This window comes from Phytophthora ramorum (genome assembly GCF_020800215.1).
Source record: "Phytophthora ramorum isolate Pr-102 chromosome Unknown Phyram_PR-102_s0001, whole genome shotgun sequence".
Classification (NCBI taxonomy): Eukaryota; Oomycota; class Peronosporomycetes; order Peronosporales; family Peronosporaceae; genus Phytophthora; species Phytophthora ramorum.
The window spans coordinates 5271693-5290806 of NW_027150647.1; the positions used below are offsets into that span (position 1 = coordinate 5271693).

The 19114-nt window shown below is 55.4% G+C and overlaps 9 protein-coding genes across 9 annotated transcripts; 5 read left to right on the forward strand and 4 right to left on the reverse strand.

The window, feature by feature from the left end:
- Positions 1 to 123: 123 nt before the first annotated feature.
- Positions 124 to 3685, reverse strand: KRP23_1364 (GATOR complex protein WDR24; the record flags this gene model as incomplete). Its single annotated transcript, XM_067884271.1, has 9 exons — positions 124 to 185; positions 256 to 282; positions 362 to 386; positions 477 to 2191; positions 2255 to 2936; positions 3022 to 3128; positions 3213 to 3299; positions 3381 to 3491; positions 3574 to 3685. 9 exons carry the CDS (start codon positions 3683 to 3685, stop codon positions 124 to 126), a joined length of 2928 nt encoding a protein of 975 aa, XP_067751937.1.
- A 427-nt stretch (positions 3686 to 4112) lies between these two features.
- On the forward strand, positions 4113 to 4632 carry KRP23_1365 (uncharacterized protein; the record flags this gene model as incomplete). Its single annotated transcript, XM_067884282.1, has 3 exons — positions 4113 to 4181; positions 4238 to 4349; positions 4418 to 4632. The coding sequence occupies 3 exons, from the start codon at positions 4113 to 4115 to the stop codon at positions 4630 to 4632; spliced, it is 396 nt and encodes a 131-aa protein (XP_067751938.1).
- A 723-nt stretch (positions 4633 to 5355) lies between these two features.
- Positions 5356 to 6855, reverse strand: KRP23_1366 (uncharacterized protein; the record flags this gene model as incomplete). Its single annotated transcript, XM_067884293.1, has 1 exon — positions 5356 to 6855. One exon carries the CDS (start codon positions 6853 to 6855, stop codon positions 5356 to 5358), a length of 1500 nt encoding a protein of 499 aa, XP_067751939.1.
- Positions 6856 to 8066: 1211 nt separating this feature from the next.
- KRP23_1367 (Leucyl/phenylalanyl-tRNA--protein transferase) lies at positions 8067 to 9140 on the forward strand (the record flags this gene model as incomplete). Its single annotated transcript, XM_067884304.1, has 1 exon — positions 8067 to 9140. The coding sequence occupies one exon, from the start codon at positions 8067 to 8069 to the stop codon at positions 9138 to 9140; it is 1074 nt and encodes a 357-aa protein (XP_067751940.1).
- A 332-nt stretch (positions 9141 to 9472) lies between these two features.
- KRP23_1368 (Ras guanine nucleotide exchange factor M) lies at positions 9473 to 12823 on the reverse strand (the record flags this gene model as incomplete). Its single annotated transcript, XM_067884315.1, has 2 exons — positions 9473 to 9575; positions 9651 to 12823. The coding sequence occupies 2 exons, from the start codon at positions 12821 to 12823 to the stop codon at positions 9473 to 9475; spliced, it is 3276 nt and encodes a 1091-aa protein (XP_067751941.1).
- Positions 12824 to 13885: 1062 nt separating this feature from the next.
- KRP23_1369 (Prolyl hydroxylase EGLN3) lies at positions 13886 to 15010 on the forward strand (the record flags this gene model as incomplete). The annotated part of the gene is made up of 1 exon (XM_067884326.1): positions 13886 to 15010. One exon carries the CDS (start codon positions 13886 to 13888, stop codon positions 15008 to 15010), a length of 1125 nt encoding a protein of 374 aa, XP_067751942.1.
- Positions 15011 to 15064: 54 nt separating this feature from the next.
- On the reverse strand, positions 15065 to 16382 carry KRP23_1370 (D-threo-3-hydroxyaspartate dehydratase; the record flags this gene model as incomplete). The annotated part of the gene is made up of 3 exons (XM_067884337.1): positions 15065 to 15628; positions 15694 to 15788; positions 15851 to 16382. 3 exons carry the CDS (start codon positions 16380 to 16382, stop codon positions 15065 to 15067), a joined length of 1191 nt encoding a protein of 396 aa, XP_067751943.1.
- Positions 16383 to 16521: 139 nt separating this feature from the next.
- Positions 16522 to 17483, forward strand: KRP23_1371 (tRNA uridine(34) hydroxylase; the record flags this gene model as incomplete). Its single annotated transcript, XM_067884348.1, has 2 exons — positions 16522 to 16958; positions 17042 to 17483. The coding sequence occupies 2 exons, from the start codon at positions 16522 to 16524 to the stop codon at positions 17481 to 17483; spliced, it is 879 nt and encodes a 292-aa protein (XP_067751944.1).
- A 421-nt stretch (positions 17484 to 17904) lies between these two features.
- Positions 17905 to 18783, forward strand: KRP23_1372 (uncharacterized protein; the record flags this gene model as incomplete). The annotated part of the gene is made up of 1 exon (XM_067884360.1): positions 17905 to 18783. One exon carries the CDS (start codon positions 17905 to 17907, stop codon positions 18781 to 18783), a length of 879 nt encoding a protein of 292 aa, XP_067751945.1.
- Between the last annotated feature and the right edge of the window lie 331 nt (positions 18784 to 19114).

Here is a 19114-nt window from a genome sequence, read left to right on the forward strand (position 1 = left end):
AACGACCACACAAGCATCAATGGATTCGTGTATACTACTTCCCGTCAACAAGGTTCAATGAGCAGCGATGCGAGCAGCCAGTTGGGCACACTGTTTCGTTAGCAAACCATTCCGTCAAGTGCTCTAAGTGACCACCATGCGCACACACGGGGCACCAAACGTAAAGACCTCGGACCGGCAGTTGGCTACAGAATCAAACAAGAGCTCATCAGAATACGTTCCGAGTAAGAAGCTAGCAGTGCAGAAGAATCGTACCAAATCGAGCAAAGCGTGGCAGCGTTACTGCAGCTTGCACACAGAGATACTGGTACACCATGTTCACTAGGGCCAGCTGACTCGAGAGGTTTCGAGCATCTCGCACAGTTAAAGTACACGCTGGTGGATTTCTGTCGACAACAATACACAATATCAGCATCAGCAAATGACCACTTGTAGCATACAATGTCACTCCGGTTTGCTATATACCCTCGACGTACCATGTTCATTTGCCTGATTGACTGGTCCGAGCAATTGGCAACCAACTCGTTTGCCGTCGTGTAGATTTGTAATTGGTGAAGGAGGTCGATGTAGTGCATGTAGATGTGTTGCAGCCATGCCTTCCCCATTACCTTTTCAACGCTTGTCACTTTATCGACGGCAACAGTGATGGCAACGCACGACTGCAGGTCGCCAATTTCCGTGTAGTACTCCAGCAATTCCTTGAGCACATCATCCCGTAAATGCCCGAGATCGCCCATAACAGCGCTTCCATTCATGATCATCGATGAATTACGGACATTTGTCATTCCAGATGCGCCGTTGCGATCGCCACCCTCACGGCCGTTTTCGTTGGCAAGTCTTCCATGAGGGTCGTACGGATACGGGTCAAAGCCTTCCATTGCTTGTGGGTTGACATGGTCGAGTTGCTCGAGTAGCATGGTTGTTTCACTCGCATTGCTATTGTGGTTGTGATTCGCGTGACCATACTCCTCGTTCCCAAATTCGTCAGTGTTCTGTCTTCCCTCATTCTGCGTTAACTCGCCGTGATCGCTATCACTCCGTGACATCTCGTGGTTTTGTTCGTCGACATCTGCGCCCATCGGCATACCTACTTGACTGCCCTGAGGGCTGAACTCATCAGAATAGTGTTTGCTGGTGTCCACCTTACCAGCTCTCCCCTCGGCGGTCTTATCCTTTCCTGCATCTGCTTCTTCGTTTGCGTAAAGCACCTCTAAAATTCGCCACATTTGACTCAGATGCGCATTTCCTGTGACAAATGCAGCCAAGGCGTTGTGGGCGCACGTTTGAGCAAAGGTTACCCCAGTCTTCGTCGTCACAGCGTCCCCATTGTTTCCAACAGCGCTTGAACCGCTCGAGTCGTTTTTGCCAGTGTTAGGTCCTTCGGGGAATAGCATGTAGTGCTTGGCCAGGAATCGAAAGGTGTGTTCGTCAAAACCGAACGATTCTTTCAAGTATTGACCCTGTTCAAATTGAGCGCGCATAGACTCCACTTGTTTTCCTGCTTGCACGTATTCAGTTTCATCACCCAGAAATATTTTCTCGAGCTGGCTCGCCTTGTTAACATTTTGCATTGTCACAAGAGCAACCAGTGCGCGGGGTACAGCCGACCCAGACATCATCGGGGTTACTGGTGATGCAGATACCAACGAAGCTGAGGCACTTGATACGGAAACAAAGTTTCCATCTGGTAGTGCACTAGATGCACTTCCGTTGAGATTGGCCCCCTGCATCGCTAGAACATTCGGCTGAGATGCAGATGCAGGGCCAGCCCCTCGGGCGATCCCCCCTGCGCCGACTCCACTTGCTGCATTAAGACTGCTGCTGCCTCCAGCAGACTTAAAACTAGCTCCTGTGGCTGAGCCCCCGACCGACAAACTCGCTAGGCTTGCACTGCTTCCCCCTGATCTGTTTAAACCTTTGGGTGGTAATGGTGGCTGTGACCCGGCACTGAACGACCAGGAGGTAGTGCGTCCCGACGACGGCTCCAGTGCTGAAGCCGCGCCAACTTCCTTCGGGCTCTCGGAGCTGCCGTTAAAAGGGCTCAGTGACATGGTCAATGGCCCACTCCCTGGTTTTCGATCGTCACCATAGGGACCGAGCGATGGCGAAGAAGTCGACACCCCTGCCACAGTGAAGAGCGAGCTGCCAAGGCTAAAATGGCGATGAATCTTCAAGGATGCACACGACCGATCTGAAAGGCAAAAGCAATAATACACCATGAGTTATGAAAACCAATGCATAAAAATCCTCGTACCGATGTAGTCGTGAGAGAAAGCAGCCTGTCCCTTGGAGTTGAGCGCAAGTGCTGTAGTTGGGAGTGACTGATGCGGCTTGAATGAGTCGGCAAGAGAATGCAGTTTGAGCGTGCCATCTTTGGAGCAAGCAAGCATATGCTGCCAGTAGTCATGGCCTTCCCAATCGCCCGGAATTTCTGGCTGACCAAAATTCGGTGACACCGGTGTGTCCATCCACGAAATACCCGATGCAATGTCAGAGTGGCCTTTCATCGACGCAACAGGAATGAATGGCCGCTTGGTGTCCCACACGTGAATGCTGTTGTCCATGAGTGAGGCACTAGTGGCGATATGTGTTACGCAAGTCGGCCGCCAAGCCATACGACCGACGCTCGCAATCGTTTGGATAGTTTGTTTCGGCTGCCGAACGTCACTCAATTCCCAAATCTTCACGTAGCGATCGCGTCCACCAGAGGCAATCACATTGGCATCTGTGGGGTGCCAGTCAATACTTAGCACCAGGCCCTTGTGCGCTGTAAACTTGATTTCAGGCTGTGAATTCTTGCGCATATCCCACACTTGCACGATGCCATTTTCAAAAGCAGCAGCAAACTTGTTAGGGTGGAACGGACTCGCACGCACATCGCGGACACTTTCGGACTTTGGCTGGTACGTCGACACAACTTTTCCACCTCGCTTATCCTGCACAGCATTATCAAAACAAATACGATAGTCAAAAACCTGCGTTAGCTTTACCATATCAACAGTAGACATCATCAACAAGTACCCAAAGCTTGACAGTGCCGTCCTGCGATCCACTAATGAGCACATTCCAGTCGCTCGTGTGCCAGCAAATGCGGTTCACCGCTCGTCGATGCCCATTCAGTACACGCTCTAAACAAAATAGTCAATTCAATCACAAACCCCTTGTAAGACACTTCAACCACAAGAAAACTAGAACTGCTACATCACCCATACCTTGCACGTGCTTGTATCCTTCTCGCTCCAAATTCCAGATCACAACAGCGCCGTTCGTCGCCGCTGTCGCTAATAAATAATCGGACTCTGTTTCACACAACAAGACATTTGTATGCACACAAAAGTGAGCATCCACCCTGCAGGATGCAACAGAAAGCAGGAACGTACGTGGGTGCCACCGGATGTCGTTTGTGCTAAAATTGAGACTTGGCTTGCCTACAACACGCAAATTTCTCTTCTCCATGAACCCGGAGGTCTCGAGCGCCACCACCTTCAGGACTGGAGCCATGAAAATGACAGGATGGCAAAAATGACGTTAGAATCCTGCAGCGGCAATCGACGAAATCGACGCACAGCAGACCATCTCTGCCGCCCACAGCGATCAGGCGGTTGTTGGGGGACGTGGACAGCGCATTGAGCGGTCCGTTGAAGTCCATGGAGGCGCGGACGCTCGCCGCCGCGCGCTGCTCCATCACGGCCGAGGTGGGAGCTCTAGTGACGGATTTTGGGCCAATCCGGTAGATACGTGTCTCGGATTGGTGGAAAGTAATTTAGATAATCATGTAGCCATTTCGAGCTTCAATCACTTGCTTCAAACTTCAACTTCTCTTGCTTTTCGCAGGAACTACGAGGCTCAGCTGCTTGCTGCAACGACGTCGAGAGGACAGGATGGAGTGTGTACAAGATAGCCCTCTGCTGATGGCAATAGAGACTGAATCCGAACCTCGGTTCAAAAGCCGTTACCCGAGAGAAGGGCGACATGCGAAAGATCGTCTTGGAGGCTGCTGCAGACGAAGAAATTTAGAAGTAGACTGCGGCCGAAGCAAAGCGCTGGGGATCGATTCATTTTCCCACTTGCCATCTCGTACGCACATCAACCAGTCAAGTCCAGTAGTCGCCATGGGGATCTGCCGCAGCTCGTGTGCCAATTCCAGCAGCCTCGAGTACTACGACGCGTGGGGTCACCAGGTTCGTAAGAAATCGCTACGTTGAAGCTGTCGTCTGTTGCTGACGTTTGCCGCCAGCCTTTTCGGAGGCCGTACAGACCCAACGGCGGCTACCGTCCTAAAGACGACACCAAGCTCTGGATGTGCGAACGCGGCTGCTGCTCCATCCGCTGGAAACTCGACTACGCTGGTAACGCTACGTTGGTGAGCTGTGTGCCAATGCAACAAGCTGATCTTATGCCGTCCTATCCACCATAGAGTTCCAGAACTACTTCAAGTACGTCGAGGTGTCTCCGTACGTGGTAATGCAGGACAAGACTCAGCAGTGCGATTGCGTCATGTGTCGTGGGATGGCAGGCGCGTCCGCTCCGCAGAGGCGGTGGAAGGACCCGTTCGCGCTCAAGAAGGAGAGCAACTCGCCCACCGACGGCTCGCTCACAGACGACGAGCCTGAGAGACCGGAGAGTCCGTAACGACAAGCTCCATGACACCTGTACCCACTAGTTATTGCAGTTTCTTTCAATTTATCTCGGTTGCACGTATCGATGCTGTTTGTCCAGATCGGAAAGCGGCACAAAGTTCATGCGTGAAGGAGATTCGTGCGGAATCTGTTCGCAGCGATGGCTGGCGGCTGGCGTCGCTGGTGATGATCATTGCGTCCTCACGAAACGTCCTGCATCGAAAGATGGCGGCGATCTTGGTTGAAGGGGCACCTCTGAAGTCCGCCGTCGACGTGGCTTCGACACGTTCGAGGTTTACTGGTCGACGCGATCAATTCATTGCTCAGTCGTTGGTTTGACGCCGACGGCGTCGCTGTAGGCGCGACGGGATCTTCATAGTCACCAGGATCTGCGGCCTCATCCGTAACAATGTATCCAACAGGTGCCTCGCTCTGACCTCTTGCATTCCTGTCACTTCCAAGCACGCCCTCCAACTCTCAGCGACCCAACGCAACGAAGAACGCGGCGAATAAATATATTGACCTCCGCGCCACCCGCCAACAGAGACGGGTTCGTGATTTCGACGCCAACCTCCATGCTCCCTCGCTCTCCCTTCGCTTTCTGCCATCGAAAGTCGACCTCCTGTCCTCACACTTCTCTCTCACTTCTCCACCTGCCCACCGCGATCCGATATGTATATCAAAAGCCAAAAAGCACACGCACAATCATCTCTCCACAGATAGGCTACAGACGTATTCAGACCGACACGGAACGTGCGAGCACAGCCACCTGCTCCTGCAGCCGTGTCTCCATGAGCGCGTGGGCGCTTTCAGCAGCCTCCTGGTCCTTCGTGAGCTTCGCCTGCCACTTCTCGATGCCCTCGAGCTTCTGAATCACCAGCCGCTGCAACAAAATGAGGACATTCTCCGCCGCGTGCAGGTTGCGCATCCCTTCGATCGAGAGCGCGCTGTGCGGGTCGTAATGTGTCCGAGAGCGTCGAGCAAAGTCCGACACGGGCTGCGGGAACTTGGGCGGCCGAACGTGCGTCAGCTCCGAGGCGAATGCGTCATACTTGCGCCGCGCCTCCGGCTGGATCACGTGACAAGCTTGCTCGATGAGATGGCCCGCCTCCACAGCCAGCGGATGCGAGCTGACAGCGAACTCACGGATGCTGCCCGAGTAGTTCGGCGACACGACCGAAGCCAGCGCAACACGCAGCAGATGCAGTGCCTTGCGGTACATCTCCTCGACTCGATCCGCCTGTTTCTTCACACTCGCCACCGCCTTGATCTCGCTGGAAAAGCTCGCGATACGCGCGTGCAGATCCAGCACCGCAGGCATATCCACCGTCTGGAACAGGTTGTTAAGGATATCCTCCTTCTCTCGCTCCAGCATCAGCAGCTCTTCCTGTGCATCTTCAAAGCCCGAGCTCATCCTCATGGTCGGGATCGGCCCGCTGCTCTCACTGCCACTGACGTCTCGGTTCTCGTCCAAGCTGCCGAGTCCCGTGACGCTCATGCTGAAGACGCTGTTGCCTGTGTTGCCAAAGCTGCTGCGGAAGTTGTTGCTGCTGATGCTCGTGCCTCCGTGCACGTTGCTCACGTTCACCACGGCTGTGCCGTCGCGCGTGATGGTGCCGAGCGTCGTGGCCGACATGGCCGTGCTCTGCCTCTCGAGCCGCTGCAGCTCTTCGTCCACGCGCACCGACTCGCTGAGCTTCTCGCACAGCTTGGTGCGCAGCTTGGCCATCTTGGCGGCCTTGTTGAGTGTGAAGACGCGCCGCAAGCCGCCGCGCTCCTGCTTCTCCATCTTGTCCAGCAGCTCCTTCTGCGCGTGGATCATCTGCGCCGAGCTCTTCTTGGCCTGGCGCAGCTCGGTCTTGACCTGGTGCCCGCCCGACAGGTCCATCTGCGACGCGCGCACGATGCGCTCGATTTCCTGGTTCACCTGCTCGAACTTGTGCAGCAGGCGGCGGTCCAGCACCACGTCCGAAGACAGCGTGGGCGGCAGCGACGACCGCATGTGGTTGTCCGTCTCGGCGCGGCGGCGTGCGCCGTGGTGCGCGCTGGCACTGGCACTAACCGCGCGTTCGGCGTGGAAGTCCACAGACTTGCTACTGCTGGGCGCGGCGCGGGCCGGCGCGGAGATCTGGTTGCTGCTGCTGGAGAGGTGGGAGGTGGAGGAGGGAGGCGGCGCCTTGGCCACGAGGTCTCCGCCGCCGCCGGCGTCTTCGCTCGCTTCGGGCCGCGTGCCCATTGACGCAGGAGGAGGAAGGCGGCTACTGACTCGAGGAGGAGGCTGCAGGATAGAGCGCACGCTCGCAGGACGACGTGGCGTGCTCGCTCCTTCGTTTGGAAAATGGCGACCTGGACGGGCTCGAGCGTGCAAAAACCTCCCGGTGACTCGCTCTTTTCGGCTCGCGGCCTTTTTACTTGTGTTCAGTATGCGTGATAGGGCTAGGTCCGGATACGACAAGCTGTAAGTCAACTCGTACGGTGTGCACGCTCACCAAGCGGGCGACGGACGGCAGTCTCCGCTGATGGCGAACAGGGCAAGCGAACGACAAGGTTCGCCACGACCGAAGCTGAAGCACACGGAGGAGGCCGAGGGCCAAGTCTTGCCGTTTGTTAGACTGGGTATTGATAGTATGCAGATTACGGCAGTTGTTTTTCAACTGCCGAACGCCGAGACGAGTGCTTTGCTTGCAGTGCTAACCTAGCGTGTCTGCCTGCGCACAGCCTGGAAACGTACATCTCATTATGCCTGTTGCACGGCCACCTCCCGCCACACACGCGGTTTCGCCTCAGACGGAGCGAAGTGGTCAGTCCTCTCGGTGGGACACCAATACTTCGCTCGGTTTCAGCTTGGGACAACGATTGCTGCCTGCCTGCAAGCGAGGCGCCACAACGACCTTATTCCGGGCCCTCATGCTCACTCACTTTCGCCAGGCTGTCCGTGGACAAAACATTTCTTGCCTACCGAGACACTCCGGTGGAATCCACAAAATCCACACGCATACATTTTCATCTTTTCCCGATCTAAGAACTACTTCGAGATAAGTATTTTAATACTCCGTCTTATTAAAATAAGACACAAACGTAATGCCTATGAGAGCAAAGCAACTTTATGGCGGCCACCCTGAGGCTGCAAGCCCCCGATACAAACGGAAATGTACCAAAGAAAAACAGCACTTTGTGGGTATATTTTGGGCAAAATGAAAATACCAACAGTAAAACAGATGAGATTTGGGGTCTCGGCTTCATTTGACTTCGCTACATCGGTACTTGAGTTGACCAAGGCTTTCCAGGTCCGCTAGATCACCTCGCAAGTCGCAGCTCACTGCGGTATACTACAACGTAGCATTGCTTACTCAATGCACAAAACTGGCATGTATCGGTACCAATAATGTCTCTAATTTCATCCAATCCCCTTGCACCTTATCTTCCGACAAGCGAAAGGGAGCATCAATGACGCCGCCGCCGCCTCGCCAGCAGCGCGCGGACGCCGACTACGTGCCCGCGCACCTGCGGCACTATGTGTTTCACTCGCAGGACGACTTTTACGTGTCGCGCCACTTCGACCCGCTGTTGCTGAGCCACCTCATGTACGAGGGTTTCCTGCCCATCGCCTCGGACTTCCAGGATCGCTGCTTCCTGCTGCCCAAGCTGCACCGCCAGCGCTGCGTGCTGCTGCTCAAGCCAAACGCCCCCGAGCACGCCCCCAAAATCGTGCGAAAGAAGGCCAAGAAGTTTAAATTCGTACTTAATCGAGACTTCGACGGCGTTATGGCGGGCTGCCACGAGAAGCACGGCATCCCGTGGTTGTATCCGCCCATTGTCCAGAGCTTCAAGACGCTGTTTGAGGCTGGGAGTGATGGCATGGAGCTCTATCCTGGTAAGAAAGTCCGGTTCTTCACGGTGGAGATGTATGACATGGCTACAGACACGTTGGTGGCCGGGGAGCTCGGCTACACGGTGGGCAGCGTCTACACGAGCTTGACGGGCTTCAGCAAAGCGAATGGAGCGGGCACCGTGCAGCTCCATGCTCTGAGCAAGTTTTTGTACCTGGCTGGGTTCAAAATGTGGGACCTGGGCATGTCCATGGACTACAAGATGAGTCTCGGGGCGAGGGATTTGGAGCGGGATGACTTTCTCGAGCAGCTGTACAAGTGGCGTCCTCGTGAAGTACTGATGCAGCTGGATGAAAAGGAGGGCGACGTTCGTGTGGGTGTGTCTGTCAAGGCATTGTTCGATAACACGAGACTGCCGACAGGGACTGTGAGCGAGGAGATACAGGGAGAAAGGAGTGAAAAGGCTGATGGAGAGCAGAGCGAGAAGGATGTTAATGAAAATGACAGCAAAGAAGACACGACGGAGGAAAAGCGTGAAGCTGGCGCGAAACGGAAACTCTCGTCGAATGAGGACCTACAGGGCGAGGAGAAGAAGGGCAGGTCCGAAGCGGGTGCATCACCAACATCAGAAGAAGATACACAGGCCAAAGAGAAAGGGGTAGCAGACGCCCACAGCTCCAGCACGGATTAAGCGGGCGCTGTGGGTCTTGCTAAGAAGCTTATCTGTGTACGATACTGCATGCAGTCTTTCATTAGCTCGGCGGAGACCAAAGGACCGTGATATGAACGGGGGATTTCACAACGGTTTATTTGCTTTTCTTCATTCCATTTGGCTGACTCCAATCGTTGCAGCTCTGAATAACGTTTTGTACATTGCGGGAACAGGGTCGATGTGGCCTGATGCCGTAACAGCGCCGATTTGTAAGTATCCACGAACCCGTCACTCCCCGCTGTTCTCGCCTGAATGCATCGATGATAGTGATGCGCATCGAGGCGGACATGAGTTGCATCATGACGACCCAGTTAAAGGAAGCCTGCTTCCGACAAACTGTTCACGAACAGAATGCTCTCTTGCGTATTTGCGTTGCGGGCCAGCTGATACAACACGGAGCTGTCCTTCCGGATACTGCACAAAGGGTTTCACAACAGCATTAGTCCAATCTGAGAGCCGAGTGGCAAGACAAGATGGAGGAGAACGTACGTGTCAATCCGGTGTCGGATGTGAACCTGCGTCTTCCGGTCATGCCGCAAAATCCCACGGCCTTTCCTCGAAACGCTACCGGCATTACTCGATGCACCCCCGGAGCCAGTGCCATTCGCACTAGCCCCAGTGGAGCTAGCAGGCACGTACGCAAAATTCTGCCGGTCCAACGCCTCGCTAATGACGCGGTAGATCCTTCGAAACTTCTGCCAGTTCACGAGCCCGTCCTCCATGGACTTCATCGCCTCCTCATACGTGAACAAGTCCTTGACTAAAATGAACCAGCAAGCAAGCCGTGGCTGACCTTCAGCTAGTGCAAACGCTTGGCGATAACTGCGATAATTGTCATCAGGCGAGCACACCTGCTGAAGGCACTGGTATTTTTCATGTGCTGCGGCACTGACCAGGCTCCATGTAGTGTTGAGTTGTCGGATACAGGGTGCTGAAAGTCCAGTTGTGATTTCAAACAGCGTGTTGAAGTTGTTCATCTGGTAGCAGTTGTCAGCTGCATCGATGAAAAGTGAAATCATCTTGGCACGCTCCACGGCCTGCAACTGCGGGTGCAGAATTTCACTCGAAACCCACTCAGCTGTCGCATCGAACAGTTCAATCAAAGCCATCACATGGGGAGCTTCGCGATGCTTGTTCTCGCGTGTCCAAGCCTTGTTCGTTAGCTCACGTGGATTCAGCTTCGAGAAATATTGGTCTGCCTCCATAAGTGAGAGCTGATCAGCCAGCTCTTGCGCTGGCAACCCAGACAAAGGCTCCACGTTGTCATAGCTGATGCGCGCACTCTTGCGGGATGCTGCTGTTAGTCGTGCACGTTGTAAAGTGTCTTGGATAATCTCGTCGAAGCCGCCGGCACCGTTGCCACCGTTGGCGTTCGCTTTAATCGCAGCCTCTGCACTACCTGTGGTAATTCCTCGCGCGATCTTGGGCGCCACCGCAGCGGCGCTGGGTACAACAATTCCCTGCTGCTGGGCTCCATTGCGCAGCATCCGATCTCTCGTAGCTGCTGCTGCTACCGCTTGGTCCTCAGCCCCTGCTGGAACTGAGCGACTACGAAGCTGGAAAATGTCACCACTGGAGTTTTTAGTGCGGAGCTTCACCATAGATCGCTCGCGCTTTGGGTCCGACGACGATCGTGCCAATGCAAGTTTGGTTGCAGCTTGTGAACGTATTCGCGAGTGTGATGCTCCACGGTCACTCAGTTGGTGCGCCATTGCGAGAGCTGCCGCGCTCTGGGGAGGCTGAATTACGTCAGCATTCCCCCTCACGAATGGCCGGTCTGGTAGCGCTGACGCCGAAGACGACGTCACCAAAGCGGGAGGTGGAGGTACTTTCACAGGCCCTCTCTGAGATTGAGCTTTTGCTTGGGCATGTGCTTGCTGCTTCTGCACCGACAATACCTGGACGACCGTCAGCAAGAGGTTCTCAGCGTGCCGCCGAATGGACGGGATCGGTGATGTGTTCTGGATTTCATTCAGAAATGCCACCAGTTTTTTCTGAGCCTTGCGGTCGTTGGCTAGATCCTGATCGATGAAGCCACTTTCTTTGATCCAGAACTTGAGCACGCTTAGCAGTCGCATGATGGAGACATTGGCCTCCATCCCCGTGTTGATATCGGATCGTGCTGTCGAGATGGACGTTAAATTTGAAGAGCGTTGCTCGTTCTCCTCCTCAAGTGTGATTTGGTCAAGCAACAGCTGGGTTTCTTCAATCGCCTCCGCATCCACACCACCACAAAGCGACAGCACAGCCGTGTAGCGCTTCAGCAGCTTCTTGATAAAATCGTACGGCGAGCAGAAAGAACGAAACGTCAGCAGGAACACATCACGGAACTCAGTGTCATACTGGTGAGCATCAGTAAGGCGTGCTATCAGTTTACCCAGTGACGCATGAGAAATCTCCCGTTTGCCGCCCATGCCACGCTCCGGGGTCTCATAGCGAATACGAACAGGTCGAGGCTTCGGTGTGGCACCATCGCCACCTTCTCCATCGTCATCGTCGGGCTGCGGCACTTTTCGTGCCAGTGACCGGGGCGTCGTAGAACCCTGGGCGTCCGAAGACAACGACAACGGAGGTGGGGGTGGAGGCAATCCACCACTAGCTCCTGGTGACGCTGCCTTCCTTGATCCGCGTGAAGTACTCCGTGCTCGAGTCCTTGCCGGATCCAGCGACGGCGAGTCGCTCCCGCGTCTTCGATTCGTTGCAGCTACCTGGTCCGGTGGGGGCGGGCTCTCCATGAGTTGGCGACTGCGGTGGTTGCTGTACAACCGGCGTGACGAGGTCGGCTCCCTTCCATGGCGTTCATCATCCGTCCCGCTTGAATTTCCAGAAATCGATCTTTTCAATCGCAGTTGCCACTTCTCCAAGCTGCGCGTGACGTTGCCAGGACTGCCAGTGTTCGGACTGCTCCCTCCAATCCTGGGGCTACTCGTTACTCCAGGCTTCCCAACACTGCGCGACGGCTGCCGCACCGGTGACGACGGCACAGGCATTGGCCCCGACGACGTTCGACGAGCACTGTTACTGTTCGCCGGAGCTGTAGCTCGTCGTTTCACGACCATCCTCGATGGTTTCATAGCCACTTGTTGCTGTCGCTGGTGCTCCGTCTCCTCCTTGTCGCTTCCCTGTCCGCCCGACGACGACGACGAATACTGCTCGGGCGAGGCCGGCGGCGATTCCACCGCCGCCACGTCCTTCTTGGTGCTGTGCGTCTTGGCAAACACTTTGGACGCGAACTTCTCCGGCCCAATATCTCCAGTACCTGCATCAGCGACTACCGGCGCGTCTCTTGTCCGTTGGCGTCTGTGCGTATGGTGTCCATGTGGGGAGGACTCTCCGCGTCGTCGCGCGCTCTTGGCGTCCTGGTCCAATTGGCTGTGATGCGTGTGTCTCCTCGCGCGTCTCGCGGCGTCGGACGAAACGTCCACCGATGAGGCGGTGGACAGCGTCGAGGAGGACGTGGCCGTCGCAGTGGCCACGCGGTCGTCCCCCACGTACTTGCGCTCCCGTCGGCGCGCGGCGACGGACGAGGCCGAGGCCAAGGACGAGCTCAAGACGCTCGTGGAACTGGCACTGGCGCTACTGCTGCTGCTGCTGGCCGACGGCAGCAAGTTGCGCGCCACGAGCAGCGGGCGCGTCGTAGCGGCCGCGCGGTCGTGCGCCATGACTGCGGGTGAAGAGGCTCGGGGGCTGCGGAGTGAGACGCCGATAGGATGGTCCACTGCATGCACTGAAGAGAGACGGAGGAAGCTGAGCAGAGACCAGCGAGCTGCGATTGGATGAAACAGTGACGAGCGTTTTGACCAATTGACGAGCGGATACGTCACAGTGAAAGGCAACTTTGGTGAAAGGCAACTGGGCATTTGAGAGCGCAGAAGAAAGTTTGCATGGCGTAGAATGTGGCGAGGATTGGACGGTATCGCTTCGTGTCCACTTCAACGTTCAACGTTTGGTCGAAAGAGCACAGGCGGGGAGGTTTATCTCTGCTGATGGGGTCTCACGAGGCGAGATGATTGCCACCCGACCGCTGCTGCAGCAGGTTGATGGCGAGCGTTGCAGCTGGCTCCGGTAGGAGACGAGGAAGCAGCGGCTCCATTTTGGTGATTTTCAGGTCTCGCTGGACATCATAATGTACATGTAGCAGCACGTTAGACAACTCACTCATTGTTGCCGCTACGCAGCGTGAGTAACAGCACCTCACCGTGAGCTTGTCTTGCTTGGCGTTGCGCTTCGGTGCCGAACGTTGAAAAGAAAAGGACACGCGCAGTCCGACCAAGAGCTCTTCCAGCAGCCGAGGCAGGTTCGGGTGCGTGGGCCTCGCCCAGGTCCTCCACCGCTTCGTCGAACAGCATGACATCTGCTATGGCCGATCCGTGCATGACTTTGAGCTGCCAACAACGACGTGACCAAGCACTTCAAAAGCGATGAGAGGTGTTCAAACTAGGCACCTTTAAGCGATGCTTGAATTGCAACAGGTCGAGGCGACAGGTTGTACCGTAAGACGAGCATTGGACCGCTCAGGGCCGCGTAGCTGCGCCCCCACCGCAACAACCTTTTAGTGCCAATTTGCCCTCGACACTCACACGTAGCGCCCTACATCATATCGTGGAACGACGCCTTCTCGATCACTGCGCTGGGAACGAACTCAATCGCTTCAACCTTGGTATACCGTAACCGCACCACGACCCTGTACTATCGCATAATATGCTGAGTTGTAGTCGCGAAAAATGCAGCGCTGGACAAGGTCTCTGCTTGGCCGATCATCGTTCTCCTCGCTGCAGTCGCCCCCTCCACCACAAGTGAGGATCGGGGCCAATTGGAATACATCCGTGACTTCAGAATTGGTGGACGGACTGCTCACCGATGGCTACTGCGTGGTGCGCAACGCCTTCCCGGAGGGGTATCTCCACCAACTTCGCGACGAAATGAAGCTGCTTCGAACCAGCGGTCAATTGTACCCGAACTCAACGCACATTTTGCTAAACGACGGACCAAAGACCAAGACTCTGCTGTTGGAGAAGCACGATATACTGGAGACGGAGTTAGCGCTGGATGCGGTTCGAGATCAAACGTCTGTGCCGTTCCTGAGAGACTTTTTCGAGCAGCAAGTGGTGTTTGGTCCACTGCTTCAAGCGATGCCGGCATGGGTGGGGCTTGCAGGACACATGGTCAAGGTGCAGCACAATGCTGGACGAGGAGCCTGCTTCCCGATGCACTTTGATACCTATGGAGACGACGGCAAGTGCGTTACAGCGGTGCTTTACTTGAATGAGGAGTGGGGTCACGAAGATGGAGGTGAAATCGTGCTTTACCCGTTCCCGAAATCGCGTATCGTGGTGCAACCGCGATTCGGCGAGATGGTGCTCTTTTCGTCGCAGCAAATGCTGCACCGCGTGATGCCGTCGATCAAGCCGAGGTATGCTCTCACGACATGGATGTACCATTCACCGTCGCCTACCGCCAAAACTGAGAGTTCCTCCTTTTATCGGAACCTCGAGCATGTTGCGGAGCAAGCTTTAGATGTGGAGAACGTGTCGTTCAGAGCTATGCTCGCCAAGATCCTGCGATCTCCGTTCCGTAGGCATCTCGTGAAGCTGGCGTACGAGGATGAGTGGGCGCAGTCGCTGCGTGAATCGCATCTGCAGACTGAAGCGTTCGAACACTACATGGCTACACAAGAGCAAGAGCTGCAAGCGATTGAGGTGGCCACGAACAAGATGCTTGATAATTTCCGAGCCAAGGACGGTGGCGCCACCAGCACCCTGCCAAAAACAAGAGAGGAGTTGATGCGACGGATCCAAGACAAAGCCAGCCGCGAGTTTATCGAAAGCATTCAGCTGCAGTGGTTTTAAAATGAAGCTAAAGTCATGTCTGAGCCATTGGTGGGCGATAGCAAAATGAGCACTTCACTGAGTGCAGCCACGCGACAGCAGCTTCCAGGTCTTCGCCTGTTCGCCTTGAACGAAGAACTTGTCAGTAAGATTCGACACCACGCAGGCGTGGTTGGGCACAATAACAAGGCGTTGGCCGATGGCTGGTGAAGGAATTCCCTCGATCTTCTTCACCCAACCGTGTTCTTCCGACAGGCTGGTCACTTCGAAGCAGATCAGCTCCTTGCCATCCTCGAGCTGCGTTTTGTTCTGAGTGGGCTCGTTCACAACGCGGTTGAAATCTTTTTCGTAGAAGGCAAGGCCGTAGCATGTCGAGCCGAAATCTCCAGCCGATCGAGCTCCATCCGAGCTCAGCACCTTGGATCCTGCATCGACGATGAAGTTGTACTTGTTTGAGCTCACAACCGTGGCGAGAACAGTCAGTGCGACGTCTTGCATGGTGAAGAGTCCCATGCGCACAGGAGTGCGATCAAGAAACACATAGTTTCCCGGACGAACTTCCGTGATGCCCGTGAAGTCCTTTCGAGCAAATTCCGTCAAGGTGCTTCCGACCGACACGACGGGGACTGCGATTCCATTCTAATATAACATCGAGTAGAGCTCGGTTAGACCTCTAATAACACCCAATACCGCCGAGTTCGTACCTGCTCCAGCATGCTCTTGATGCGAACCATAATCGACCTCTCTGTCTCCGCAACCTCCGAGCATTCCGTTACCGACTTGCAGCGATAAGCATGGCCTAAGCACAATAAACCAGTCAGCGCACTCCTCCTCCAACACTCCGTAGCAAGATCGTCGTACCTGCGTGTGACAGCAGTCCGCAGAACTCGAGGGTGCTCGTCTTGTCGATGCGCTGCGCAAGCTGTAGCAGTCGCGGGTCCTCCTCCTCAATGCCCACGCGGTGATATCCAACGTCAACGTGAATCAGCAGCTTCAAGTTGCAGCCACTAGCCTCCGACGCCTTTTGCGCAGCATCAACACCCTCAGCGCTGTCCACCGTCAGCAAAAACTCCACGCCGACTTCCTGCGCTGCCTTCAGCACTTCCTGAACCTTGTTGCTCTGCACGACCGGGTATGCCAACAACAAACTCTTGAGGCCCAGAACTTCCCCGCGCAAAAACCGCAGCGCTTCAGACGGTTTGGAGACAGTGAGACCACTTGCACCTGCCGCCAATTGCTTCACCGCGATCTCCCGTGTCTTGTGCGTCTTGGCGTGGGGACGGAGATTCACGCTGTGCGACGTCGCCAACGCCTGCATGCGCTCGATGTTGTGCTGCAGTCGCGCCTCGTCCAGCACCACGCTAGGCGTCTCCATCCACTCGCGGGTGCTCATACTCTTCGCTTGTCACGCTTTGCAGATACCTTGGAAGTGATGCACACACACATCAGTGATTCCATGAGCAAGCAGTGCACTTGAAGTTTTTGACGGTACCGGTTGGCACCGGTTGTTTGACATAAACGAGCGGCTAGGAATGGCCGAGACGGTGGAGGCGGCGTATGTGAACTCGTCGGCGTATGGGTTTTGCGTGCTCTCCGCTGAGCGATTGCCGAAGCTGAAGCAGCAGCTGCTGACAGCTACCGCTCGTTTCGGAGATGACAAGCTTCGCGGGACGATTCTGTTGTCCGTGGAAGGGGTGAACATTCGACTGTCAGGGACGTCGGAGGCGGTGGCAGCCATGAAAGAAGCGATCTCTGCTCTGCACTCGGAGATGCGTGGACTCGAGTTCAAGGACTCGTATTCGGAGCGCATGACACTGCCGAGGATGCTGGTGAAGATCAAGAAGGAGGTGATTTCGATGGGAATGGAGGAGGTGAACCCAGCAGCGGACGGACTGGCAGCACACATTTCGGCCCAAGAGTTCAAGGCGTGGATGGACGATGGCAAAGATATGGTCATTTTGGACACCAGGTGAGAGACGGCATTGCACTGAAGCTGAGACGACGAACTGAAGCACTAACATTGTCTGGCTTGGGTGAAATTCTGTGGCTCAGAAACGACTACGAAGTTCGCTTGGGCACGTTTGAGAACGCGGTGGACCTGAATATTAAAAGCTTTCGCGCGTTCCCAAGCGAGGCTCGGCAACAGTTGCAGCAGGTTCCGAAGGAGAAGGCTATCGTGATGTTTTGCACGGGCGGCGTGCGGTGTGAGAAGGCCTCGTACGCGTTGCTGAACGACGGGCGCAAAGAGGTCTATCAGCTGGATGGAGGCATCCTCAAGTACTTTGAAAAGGTGGGTGGTGCGCACTACAAGGGCGACTGCTACATCTTCGACGACCGCGTGGCGCTCAAGCCGGACTTGACGGAGGCTGCCGTCACTTCCTGCTTTTCGTGCCGCAGCCCGCTGACTGAGGAAGACCGACTCTCACCAGACTACGAGCTCAACAAACACTGTCCGTACTGCAAGAACGGCAAGCAGGACTTTCGGCACGGATAGTCTGTGCTCCCAGTTGAACCGCAAATCACCGAGATGGCTACACTTCAGTGAAATAATATATGGTTTCTGAAGTTGCGACATCTTCTTTTCAACCAATCCGATCTCTTTATTTTCAAGTTTCAACCAATAAAAAGAGCGACCGTTACCTCCAGCAATTGGACGACCGACGTCATGGGACCGAAACGCAAAACCTCATGGCCACAACGGAATTCCTCGCCGCTGAGACCGCAGGCACCACCTCGGCGAGGCCGCTTGCACTCGACCACTTGGTCTCGGCGTGTGGATTCTCAACCTCCCAAGGTTCTGCGGTTGGTCGGGCAAATCGGCGCCAGAGTCAAGCAGCATATTGAAACGCTGTCAAGTGGACCGCCGAATCGCCGTATAGCAACGCACACACAGCGAGAAACGCGCGCATATCAAAATGCCACCCGCACCACCGCAAGTGCCCGGCGGGGCTGAGCCCATTTGGAAATTGGCGACCCGGACGGCGATCAAGCTCATGTCGACGGCTCTGTACTCGAAGCGATTCATCGGCGCGTCGGCGCTGCTCATCTACGGATACTCGGCATACCCCATCGCGGAACCCACGAGCACGCACTCGCTCCGACTGGCCCAAGGGCTCGACGCCCATGAACTCGACCACAAAGATCCTTTCGCCATCAACGTTCGAAGCATTGCGGCTCGTGTGGGCGTGAAAAACCCGGAACGGATTTCCATCCGTGTGGGCGAGGAGTCCACGGGCGCGTCAATGGGGGCTAACCTCACGGTTGGCCGCCGTGGAGCCTGCATCGTGCTGCCCATGGAGCTGTACGACGCCTTCTACGCGCCGTCGCACCTGCACGACAAGTACGACATCCCCAAGCGCGACGAGATCGACTTTGTGCTGGCCCACGAAAGCGCCCACATCGCCAAGAACCACTCCATGTACACTGGGGCCTTCCTGCCGGCGTCACTCGTTGGGAGCTGCGTCGCAATCCACAAGATCCCGAACAAGTTCATCGCGGGAATCGTCGGCGTGCTGGGCATCGTCGGTGGGAACTTGTATCTCTCCTGGAGCTTGGAGCACGAGGCCGACCAAGTCGCTGCCGAAAGCGGCTTTGCTCATGGCGGCATCAATTGCTTCCAGCGGAAACTCTCGCGCAACTGTGAGATGCGGTCGGTGCTCAACACGAGGATGATCACCGAAAAAGGCAACTACTTGGGGGACACTTCACATCCGCTCCTGACTTCGCGCATCGATCGACTCAAACTTGTGGCCACCGCTGCAGAGACTGCAAGCAGCAAAGCTGCTACGTGCTGAATGGGTCCGTTGTGATCCGAGAGGAGACCATCAGCATCTTCTTCACCCTGTAACTTATGAAAATTATTTCACACATGCCTCTTCATTTGCTTCGTGTTCTTCCAGCACAAATCGGACACGAATGTACCGCGTATCCGGTACACTTATCTTTTGGACGAATCGCAGCGCTGGTATCTGCTCCCTCCCACATAGCTCGCTCCGATTCGTCAAATATCCAAACATGCAGCGTTTTAATTCGCCAAAATCATTTCGCGCCATCCATCACAATCGAATTCGCTTTCGAAAGCGCAACGTTGTCTTGTGTCTTTGCGTCTTGTCTCCTTGTATCTCC